Source organism: Talpa europaea, assembly GCF_964194135.1.
Source record: "Talpa europaea genome assembly, chromosome: 9".
NCBI classification, from domain to species: Eukaryota; Metazoa; Chordata; class Mammalia; order Eulipotyphla; family Talpidae; genus Talpa; species Talpa europaea.
Genome location: NC_140076.1, coordinates 25987378 through 25999401, shown reverse-complemented (window position 1 = coordinate 25999401; position 12024 = coordinate 25987378). Strand labels below are relative to the sequence as shown.

At 37.0% G+C, this 12024-nt stretch overlaps 1 protein-coding gene across 1 annotated transcript in view; it reads right to left on the bottom strand.

The window, feature by feature from the left end:
- The window catches only part of CCDC30 (coiled-coil domain containing 30), a gene marked incomplete at both ends in the record, with an annotated part of 80140 nt that overhangs the window by 38965 nt on the left and 29151 nt on the right, over positions 1–12024 (bottom strand). Inside the window, 4 exon segments of the mRNA XM_084242282.1 lie at positions 662–816; positions 2645–2854; positions 4674–4850; positions 7184–7427. Coding sequence (XP_084098408.1) covers positions 662–816; positions 2645–2854; positions 4674–4850; positions 7184–7427 — 786 coding nt within the window.

Below are 12024 nucleotides of genomic sequence, written 5' to 3'. Positions count from 1 at the left end.
CAGTCTGCCTGTTCTGCTCTCCGCTCTGGCTCTGGTGAATTCTCTCACCCTCCCATACTTCTGACTATACCCCAGTGCTTGTATAAATAAATAAATAAATCTTTAAAAAAAAAAAGAAAAGAAAAAATATACATGGGAATCATTCTGAGAGCCATAAAAATAAAAAAATATCAGTTACGTATTATCAGGACATTCAGAAAGACCATTTAAGTAAAAATAATTATAATTTGCAGGGGAAAATGACCTGCTTTTTGGTAGCAGTTTGTGATGATTAGGATGACTATAAAGTACTTGAAACTTCTTTGAAGAAAGTCGGTCAATAAATACAAAACACAAACTTCATCCTAGTCTACATCTCCTGCCAATCATGTTAGAGTTAGAAAAACAAAACCTCAGAGGATCATAACCCACAGGCAATCGAGTCATTCAAGAAAATTTACTCAGGAGTACAAGAAGGAGAAATAATCTCCACCCATAAGAATGCCACACTCCATTGTGAAAGGCAAACAATAAACAATTAGAATATACTGTGTGATATAATACATGCATTGTATGTATTCATAGCACTATATGAAGAAGTTACGTGTGTTTACTTAGCGGGGACAGGGGAAACACACTGGTAAAATCAGTCACAGGAAGCTGGTGTCTTTGCTCCCCTTACCTCTTCTCTTGTTCTTTCTGATATTGTTGCTTTATTTTAGCTTCATTTTCTCTTGATTCTTTTAGCCTTTCCTCTAGTTGCTTCTTCTCCAAAATACAAGATTCTGGGAGACAAACTTTTTGAACTTGTTCTAATTTCTGTTGCAGATCTAAAATCTTAAATGAAAAGAGTTTAAGAAGAGTGTGACCTTTTTTCCAATTAAAGAGATATCATACGTACGGCAAACATAGTAGTGCTAACATACAAATGTAGTCAAAAGGGTATAGCTAGAGCTAATCAATTAATAATTAGTTAATTCTTTCCTGTGGTAATACTTATTTACAGCACTGTATATGATTTAGGGGAATAGGTTCTAACCACCTCAGATGTAATTTACCACCATGCCCCCTCCATTCAAGTACCCATAGTCCTTTACCCTAGGCCACTGGGCCCCTTTGCTTCCTTTATTTTGCACTATTTTGACCTCTAGATGAATGGATTGTGCTATTTGTAGTGACTTTGTTTTTATTCAGTATTGCACTGAACTACTTGGAGTTCATGAATTTTCACTGTTGTATGCTATTATGTAAATATACAATTAATTATTCCTGATGTTACTGAACATTTAGGTTGTTTCCAATTTTCAGTATTTGGAACACTATTACTGTAAACATAATTGTATTCCTGTTCCTTGATACATTTCTGTAATGTGACAGTTTCTTTAGTGTTTATAGTAGTGGTGTAAGTGTCCTTTGTATTATATATACACTTTTAACTAAGTATCAATGTCAAATTGCTATGTAAAATGTTTATACTAATTTACTCCTTCAACTGCAGTAAATATATATGTGTCTGTGTTGCACAAAACCCTCACCAATACTTAGTATCATCTAAATTTAAACATTTTATCAATGTTATCAATTAGTTTTAGTGGAGTAACAACATACATATGTAAAGTGAACATAACATAGTGAAGTTTTATTTATATAACCACCTCCTCTACCAATAAATAGAGTATTTCCCACACCATGGAAGATACTCTCATATCCCCTGCCACTTAATACCTCTCATAAAGACAACCACCATCCTATAGCTTAGTTTTGTCTATTCTGATATGAATGAAATGACAAATTAATTCTTTTGTGCTGACTTCCTTACCTCAACATAAGACTTTGGGTTTAATTTAATTGCTGCCATCTACTTTTTGAAGTCTGTTTAATCTTTACATGGTTTGATGAAATGACTTATTTTTTTATGTTAAGATTTGACTGAGGACCTCCCCTGGTGGCACAGGTGGTAGAGCACAGTGCTGTGAAGCTGTCCGCATCCTCTGCAGCGCCGGTTCAATCCTGGCCAGCCAGCGAGGGTCCCACATGGTGCAGCAGACCACTCCTGCCGCCCGCTGCTCCCTTCAGCAGTGTATTTCGTCAGTCTGCCTGTTCTGTTCCCTGCTCTTTCTCTGGTGAATCCTCTCACCCTCCCGCGCCTCTGGCCTGTACCCCGTTCTTGTATATAAATAAATAAATAAATCTTTAAAAAAAAAAAAAAGATTTGACTAAGACAAATTCACAGATTAAAATGTTGAACTACTGCATACTACTGCCACCTGGTGTTAAGAAATCTAAAATACAGGGGTAATACAGCAAAATTGTTCATTTCACAACACATATCCCTACAAAAAAATCAAAATCAAAATCATCTAAATAAAATCCAAATCAAATTTGGATTGTATAAAATTTGAAAGTATAAAAAAATTCAGTGCTTAAAGTTCATCTTGTAATTATAACTGCAACGTATCTTTTTAAGTACACCCAGTTCAAAAAAACACTCAAGTTACCAGAGTTGTAGAAACAGGTGAAGTCAAAAGAGAGAGCATGGGAGAGTAAACAAAAACCCTAGAATTCTATCAAATGTATACCATATCTATTTCTTAAAGCCCACAGGGAAACAGATTTGAGTAGTGGTATCCAATGCATGCTATTTATTAAGCATGAGGATAATTACCTTTTCCTCTGCATCAGCAACTTTAGATTTCTCCTGAGCCAGCTTTTCCTGTAGGCTGTTCTGTGATTTAATGCTCTGAGCCTGTGTAAGTACTTCTAGCTCCAGTTCCTTGATTTTCTGCTGACAGTGCTTCCACTCTGCTGTGAGTGAAGAGCACATCTTCGCACTGTCTAATAACTTCTGCTGGGCCTGCTTTAGTTCAATTTTGATCTAGAGGTGGGGAATAAACAAGAGTGATAAAAACAAATATAGAACAAATGTGATTATAAGCCAGAATAAGCAGCTTTCAAAGAAGCGTAGTCCCCCAAGAGAGCTGGCCAGAATCAACGTCACATGTCTGATTACCTCTCTGGCACTGATATGTGTTAGCAAGGCTTGCCAAAGTCAATCTAGCCAGATGGCAGCTGGACAAAAGAATTTTCTTAAGAGTTTCTATATATGCACAGTCGAAACATTTTTCACCCATTCCTCAATCTACTCCAAGCTGGATTTCATCCCACTACTCCATGAAACTGTTTGAACCAAGGGCACTACTGCCCTCTCTGTTGCCAATATAAACCAAATGGAAAATCTGACTTCTCAGTAGCATTCATTCCTTCTCTTTCAGAAAGTTCTCTGGGGGTCTGTGATGCCCTCTTGTTTTTCACTTAATTCACTGCTATTTCTTCTTGGTCTCCATTTTTAGAATGTTCTAAAGCTACCCAATCTCTATTATCAGACTATCTTAGTCTTTAAGAATGGATCATTCTCTCTCTAGGTTCATTCTCAAGACTTAAAATACCACCTTTATACTAAGAGCTGCCCAAATAAAACTCCCTGATACTATTCATATATTTTTTTAAAGATTTATTGATTTATTGATTGATTGATTGATTGATACATACAATCTGGGTACAGTCAGAAGCGCGGGAGGGTGAGAGAATTCACCAGAGCCAGAGCAGGGAGCAGAGCAGGCAGAAGGACCAAAGTACACTGCTGAAGGGAGCAGCGGGCGGCAGGAGAGGTCTGTGTGCCATGTGGGACTCTCCTCAGGAGGCCGGGGAGCAGCCGGGGATTGAACCGGCGCTACAGAGGCTGTGGGCAGCTTCGCAAACCAGCGCTCAACTGATGCGCCACCGGGGAGGCCCACTATTCATATCTTCAAGATAGTTTTTATCTCAATCTCCCTGATTTCAATAAATAATAGCACCACCCAGCCTTCTGTCGAGGCCAATAACTTCAAAGTCATCCCCGTGTTCTCCTTTTCCACCATGGGCCAATTCTGTACATGCTGACACTTGGCCTGAACCTTGGGGATCAGCTTTGTGTATTTTGCCTACCATTAAACCCTCAGGATCTACAAGATTGCCTGCCTGGTATTTAACTGGTGCTCAAGAAATATTTGTTGAATGGTTGGGGCTTACTAGGTTTCTAACACACACACATGCACACATGCACACACACACAGAATTAAACCACAATGAAAGGGAAGTGCTATTTTACACATTAGTTCAGTTTGAACAATTGTGTGGTTCATAAAATCTAGGTGAAGCTGTGGATGGCAATACTACATAGATTATTTTAAAACAAGCATGCTTGGGGGATGTCCCCTAAGTTATTGAAGTTCTTATGTCAGAAAAAAATAACTTTTCCCACCTATGAATTGTAACTTGATGTAGTTATTTGATTCAATCAGTAATAATGGATATATCTATTAGGGATAGATAAGTCGAGAGATATAACTAGGGCAGGACCACCAGGGTTTGGGCTCCAGTTACTGATATTTAGTAAATGCTAAAAGTTTTAGTTTTCAAAAGTGTGTATAATTTTAAAATTTCCATCCACAGGTTCACGACACACACATCCATTTTAGCAGTGAGAGACAACTGAGCTGTGTACCTACTAGTAGGGGAGAGTGAAAGGAGAGTTGACATAGTTCACCCATTTGTGGATCCTTCCATGAATTATAAAGTGGAGGAATTTTGATTAGTTTATCCACAGGGCCATTGAGCAACTGAGATCCTTCAATTAAAGATGTGCCATGAGTTACCTTAAAGTTTTCATCCTGAAGTAAACTATTATGTTGCTTTAAGTCCAAGTTCTTTCCTCGTTCATATCGAAGCTCTTTTTCAGCTGAACTACACAGAATCTGGAGGCGGTGCAAATTCTGGCGAAGCTGTGGTTCCTCTTGCTGGTGGTATTTCAGTATTTCTCCAGATAATGGATACTAAAGCAAATTTTTTAAAAGAGAAATGTGGCCAATTAGAAAGAATATTGATAAAACATAGATCCCAGATAGAAGATCTGAATTGTCAGAATGTGGCTATTCACAGGTAAATATTTTGGAGACAGCTTACCTAAAACAAATTAATTGTACATTTATGAGAAGTTAGTATATGTTCATATAATTTAACTTCTATTATATTAAATTGAAAATATCAGGGAAATTATGTGAACAAAAGCAGTTAAGCAGAGACAATTTCTTGTTTTTCAAATCAGTGAAAGGGAATAGAAGCATGGGCAATTTTAGAATAAAATACACTTAAATGGAGTGTTCAAAAAGTCAAATATATTAAAAAGTAGAGTGTGAAGGTGTGTATGTATGTGTGGGTAGGGGTTGGCTGTTAACAAGAGGCAAGAGAAAAATTAGCATGAGATCTTAAATTCCTAACTTTCCTCATCAATTTCCTTTTACTACCTTATGACCTTATGATAATCCTTCAGTTACTACTCAACACCAACATACTCTCCTATAAAGCTCTCTCCAGCACAACGAAATTACCTTAACCATAAGAGTAGTTGCTTGGATTTTCAAGAAAAGGTAGGTACACAGTTATGCTGAGGAGTTAAATAACTCAACCTGATCCAATCAAATATATAAAATATACTTAGAATTTCCTAAGTCCAGGTCCTGCTTCCGTTTACAACTTTCTGAAAAGCCCATGTCATAAGGTATATTTTGCTTATGTCTCTGAAGCAATACAAAATTCTCCAAGTCCTTTCAGCCCTTCCATTTCTATCTCAGTTCTGTCAGAAAGACAATCTAAATCCAATTTGCTTGTCTTAGAGCTATAAGTACCTAAGATCTCTAGAGAAAGTACTGTAATGGAATTATAATGTAATTATTAAGAATCCTAGAGTTTTGGAGTTAGGTGCAATTGGGATTCAATCTAGAACTATCACTTACTAATTGGGTGATACTGGAAAAATTACTTAGTTTTTTTTATTTCTCCTTTTCTTCCTTTTAACGGGGGAATAATAATGATAACCCCTGGATGGGGTAAAAGGGTAAGTAAGATAACAAATGTAAAAATGAAACACAATGTTAGCATATATTAAATACTCAATAACATTATCCATTATAATTCATGTCACCTAACTGTCCTTTTCTTTAACTGCCCTCTTTTGCCATCTAAAAACAAAGGTTCTCCTGCAGCCTAGAAAGCCTTGATCACCCCTCTATAGCTTCTTATCTAACCATAATATTGCAGTTTTACCTGTGCAGTCATTTAACTTACCAAAACACATATACACAAGGCAAATACTCTATCTAAACAAATGGGACAAGACACAGACATTTTTAGCCTGCTTTGAAGATGAGAAAAGCCAGAACAGTAGTTCTATCTGTCTATATTTTCTAGGCAAGTCACATTGCCAGAGCAGAAACACAAATTGTTTTTCAAGAAAGGTCACTGTTAAAGAAACTACCAGTTATCCAGTCAACATAAAGACTCTAATTTTTCCAACTGTGTAAGTTACCTTCCTAGTTGAACGTTATTGAAGAGGCATAAAGACTCATTCAGGTTACTAAGAACCATGTAAGAGAGTAAAGTACATAGGGATCTTTATTAAGGCAATTATCCTCTCTGAGTCTGTTTACTCCTAACCTAAGACCAGATCATGGCTAACATCTATCTTAAGGAATGTATTATTCTTGAGAATCAAAATTAAGCATATGGCCTGGTGGCGCAGGCGGTTGAGTGCCGCATTGTGAAGCTGTCCACAGCCTCTGCAGCGTGGGTTCAATCCAGGCCGGCCTGCAAGAATCCCACATGGTGTGGCAGACCTCTCCTGTCTCGCCTGCTGCTCCCCTCAGCAGCGTATTTCATCAGTCTGCCTGTTCTGTTCCCCGCTCTGTCTCTGGTGAATCATCTCAGTTGGAACCAGCATTAATTACCTTAATTTTATAGAATTAAAAAATTTTATTAAAACTATATTTTATTAAAACTATATGTATTTTATTAAAACTATATTTTAAACTAAGTTATGTACTGGTCCCAATGATAAGATCATTCCTATTGTGGAGAGAGTTAAAGATTACTGGCTTTCAGGATTCTAATCCAATGAATGTGGAAGAGACCGGCTCTGAAAGGCTTAGTTCAGATTTTGGTTGCTATTGTTATTGCTAACTGGTCCCTGATGTGCTCGCTTCGGCAGCACATATGCTAACTGGGCCCTGGTTATGATATTGGTCAACAAATATATGTTAATGCTAATATAAAAATCATGCTTATATAATGATCAGATGAAATGGTCAGAGCACATGTTCATAGCACCTACCTTGGCACTACTGTCATCTGAACTATCCCCAGAGCTCTGAGACTGAAGGAGTTTCTGATTCATATTGCTCAGTTCTTCTCTAAGCCTCACAATTTCCTCAGGCTCCAAGGTCAACGCCTGTTCTTCACCTTTCATATCTCGGTTCTGTGATGAGTCCTCCTCCTTCTGTCCCTCTCTTGGAAAAGTAACCTTCATTACTGACTCCTCTGGAATTTCCTTTTGCTTACTTTCTCCTAATTTGGGACTTGGTGCAAATATATCAATAAAAAACTATCAAAAGGCTCATTATGGCACCAAAATATAGAGAAATAAAAATCTACCATTCAAGAAAGTACTGCAAGCAAGATTTCCAACTTGAGTTCTACACCAGACCAGTTATCTTACTCTTATAAATAAACTTTAATAACAAATGAATCATATTTTTAACTCATATTCATGCAGGTGATCAATCATAGAGTTTTGTCTATACCTAAACAACCAATTTGAGTTTTTCACTTTTTCAAATTTTAGTATGACATTGGGTATATAGCAGGTAATCTGATTATGAGATATAAAAAAATCAGTAAGCCCCAGGTGCTCTGGCAGGCACTAGGTCTTCAATAGGGCATAATCTCTGCCTTAAGGAGCTTACAATTTAGTGAGAAGTAAAGATGTGATTAAATTAAATTATTAGTAATCTGGGGCCTAATGGCTGAATAGGCACAAGCCAGGTAAATATAAAGAAAGGGGTGTTGCATGCTTTCTTGTGTATATGTATTTTGGTAGTGGTGGTAGTTAGGGGCTTGTACAGAGGAGAACTGAAAAAATTGAGGTGTTCAGGATGACTTCATAAGATCAGTAAATCTAGAGCAAAAGAGAGAATATGCTTTGGAAAGATCATTTGGATTCAGGGAAGGCAGTTAAGAAATTGTTGTAGTAATCCCCGTAGTAAACAACAGTGACTAGAACAAGAGAGTGGTAGAAGAATGAAGCAATGGGTTCTAGAAATATTCAGAAGAAAATATTAATAAGATTTGCCATTTACTGAATATAGCAGGTGAATGAGGAAAAGGAATGATGGATGAAACCTGGATTTCTGGAAGGGGTAAATGGGCAAGTGGCTGTCCAAAGTGGAGGAATGTGAATATAGATGGGAAAGATGACTGTGGTGAAGATACAGGTACAGAAGAATGTGAGCAGAAAGGTTTCTACAACCTGACTCATGGAGAAGGGGGAAAGTGAGAAGAGGATAGTCATTCTAGACAGAAGTCTGAAGACTTGTGGGGAATAAGCGGAGGCATGGGAGCCTTAACAGAAGGCTGAGAAACCAGAGGGAGGAAGAAAACCATGAGACTGTGAACCACAGAAACCAAGCAGAGTGAATGAATTGTTCATGGTTAGAGAGCTTGAATGATAAGTAGATTGACATAAATGTGATAATTTTAGTTTTACTCTCTTCATCTTGTTTCAGGGGTCTCATAGGCTACCATAGCATGCTTCACAAGTTATATAGTTGGTTCCCAAATTCGTCAAGAAGGCAATTTGCCAATACAGTTGAGTCATAAAAATGTTCAGACCCTTTGACTGAGTAGTTGCACACCCGTGAAATTACAATACAATACAATACAATAATTCATAAGAAGAAAAAAAGCTGAATGTATTATAATGTTCATAACCATGCCATTTGAAAAGTGTTTAAATGGAGATAGGGAAAAGGATAAGATAATTAAATCAACTTGAAAGTGATATAGTTTTTATCTACATGAAAAATTCTTACCAAAGTAAAATGGTTGGAAACTACATACGTATGTATGTATATATAAACAAGTAGTCAGATATACTGTAGAAAATCTAAACATAGAAAAAACTGGAAAGGATCAGGGGAAAATTGGATCTAGAGAATTTTTTTACTTTTAAAATCCCTTTAACACCATATAAAAAGAATTAAATATTTTATTTTGAACTCAGCAGTTTTTAAAGATAATATGGTCAGTAACATAAAACAAAATGATAGAGTAAAATGCTTGAAGAGTAAATTTCTGATGAAGTAGCAGTGAAAACTTGGAACCATAAACTTGGTTCTTTCCCCTACTCCCAATGGAAGCCAGACACACTAGAAGACTGAGGAAGTACAAATATATACCTTATATTTTTAAACGTGAAGAAACTGACTTCTATATATGACTGTTTCAATGTCAATATCTAGGTCATGGTACTGTACTGTAGTTTTCAAGGAGTTACTACTAAAAGAATTGGTAGCAGATAACTGGGACATAGTATTTCTTACAACTGCATGTGAATCTACAATGTCTCAAAATAAAAAGTTTACTTTAAAAAATGGAATATCTATGAATTGGTCATTTAAGTTTAATGCTTATAAAAATGTTTGATTTGTCATATTTATAAAGATAAAGGATATTATAAAGAGTAAACTTAGAAAAATGTCAAAAATTAGAACCCCAAAAGACTCCAACAGCCAAAGCAATCTTGAAAAAGAAGAACAAAGCTGGGCTTCCCTGGTGGTGCAAGGGGTTACGCACTGCACTATGAAACAGTCTACAGCCTCTGCAGCACAGAGTTCAATCCCTGGTCAGCCAGGGAGCAGCCCACATGGTGCAGCAGACCTCTCCTGGCTTGCCTGCTGCTCCCCTCAGCAGTGTGCTTCAGTCAATCTGCCTGTTCTGTTCCCCACTCTGTCTCTGGTGAATCCTCTCACCCCCTGTATCTCTGGCCTGTGCCCCAGCTCTTGTATGCATAAATAAATAAAACTTTAAAAAAGAAGAACAAAGCTGAGGCATTATACTGCCTGATCTCAAACAATATTACAAATATATAGCAATCAAAAGAGTATAGTACAGGCATAAAAACCAGACACAGGCCAGGCCCTCCCTGGTGGTGCAAGGGGTTAAGTGTCAGCACTATGAAGCTATCAGCAGCCATCACAGCACGAGTTCGATCCCCGGCCATGAAGCTAACCCACATATGGCACAGCAGACCTCTTCTGTCTCGCCCGCTGCTCCCCTCAGTAGTGTATTTCAGTCAATCTGCCTGTTCTGCTTCCCACTCTGTCTCTGTTGAAATTTTTCACCCACCCCCACCTGTGGCCTGCACCCCAGCTCTCATATGCATAATAAATAAAATTAAATCTTTTTTTTAAAAAAAACAGACACATAGATCAAAGGAATAAAAAAAGAGCCCAGAAATAAACCCATACTCTATGGTCAATTAATTTACAGCAAGGGAGCCAAGAACAGTCTCTTCTATAAATGAAATGGAAAAACTGGACAGCCACATGCAAAGCAATGAAACTGGAGTACTATCTTATACCACACCCAAAATAACTCAAAATGCATTAAAGACAGGTATGAAAGACCTGAAAACAAAACTCCTAGAAGAAAACAGGCAATAAACCATTTGACTCCAATTTTGGCAATGATTTTTGGATCTGACACCAAAGCAAGGGCAACAAAAGCAAAATAAACAAGTGGAGCTATATCAAACTAAAAAGCTTCTGCACTGCAGAAGAAACCATCAACAAAATGAAAAGACATTCTATTGAATGGGAGAAAATATTTGTAATCATATATCTCATGAGGGGTTAGTATCTGAAACATATAAAGAACTCAAACAATTCAGTGGTAAAACAAACAAACAAACAAACAAAAAACCAATCCAATTAAAAAACTGGCAGAGGATCTGAATAGACATTTTCCAAAGAAGATAAGCAGATGGTCAATAGGCACATGAAAAGGTACTCAACATCACTAACCATCAGGGAAATGCAAATCAAATCACAATGAGATATCACCTCACACCTGTTTGGATGGCCACTGTCAAACAGATAAGAAATAACAAATGGTTGGCAAGGATTTGGAGAAAAGGGAAGTCTTGTGCACTGTTGGTAGGAATGTAAATATATGCACTATGAACCACTATGAAAAATATTATGGAGCTTCTTCAAAAAATTAAAAATGTAATTACCATATGAGCAACAATTCCACTTCTGGGGATTATTCCAAAGAAAGCAAAAACACTAACTCAAAAAGATATATGTACTCATATTCACTGTACAACTTTTACATGGTCAAGATACAGAAACAGCCTAAATGTCTATCAAAGGATGAACGTATAGAGAAAATGTACACGCACACACACACACACACACACACACACAGAAAGTCCTGCCACTTGAGACAACATGGATTGACCTTGAGAGAATTAAGCTAAGTGAAATAAGTCATACAGAGAAAGAAAAGTACTATTCGATCTTACTTATATGTAGAAAGGGAAAAAAAAAAAAAAAGCCCAAGCACATAGGTACAGAGAACAATCTGGTGGTTGCCAGAGGCAGGGGATAAGGGTATGGGTGAAATGGGTGAAGGGAACCAAAAGGTACAAACTTGCAGAGGTAAAGTAAGTCAGTCATGGGGATGTAATATTCAGCCTGGTGACAACAGTTAATAATACTGTATGGCATATTTGAAAGTTACTAAGAGAGTAGGTCTTAAAAGTACTCATAGAAAATTTTGTAACTATATATAATAACAGGTGTTAACAGGATATATTGTGGTAATCATCTTCCAATACAAGTACTGAATTATTATGCTGTGCACCTGGACCTATTATAGAATAATATGTCATTTACACCTCACTAAAAAAAAAAAAGTTTAAAAAAAACAGTAAATATAGCTAGACCTAATATAACTGCATAGTGGCCATGGGAGAGGTGTAACAGTCTGTGTATTGTATTTGAAGATAATGCTAAATGGTCCTCCTTTTAGGTGGCTTCATAAAATATGCCAGTAAAGCCATATTTAGAGCAGGGCAGTTCATGTGTCTTCTCTGACGTGGAGGGAATGATG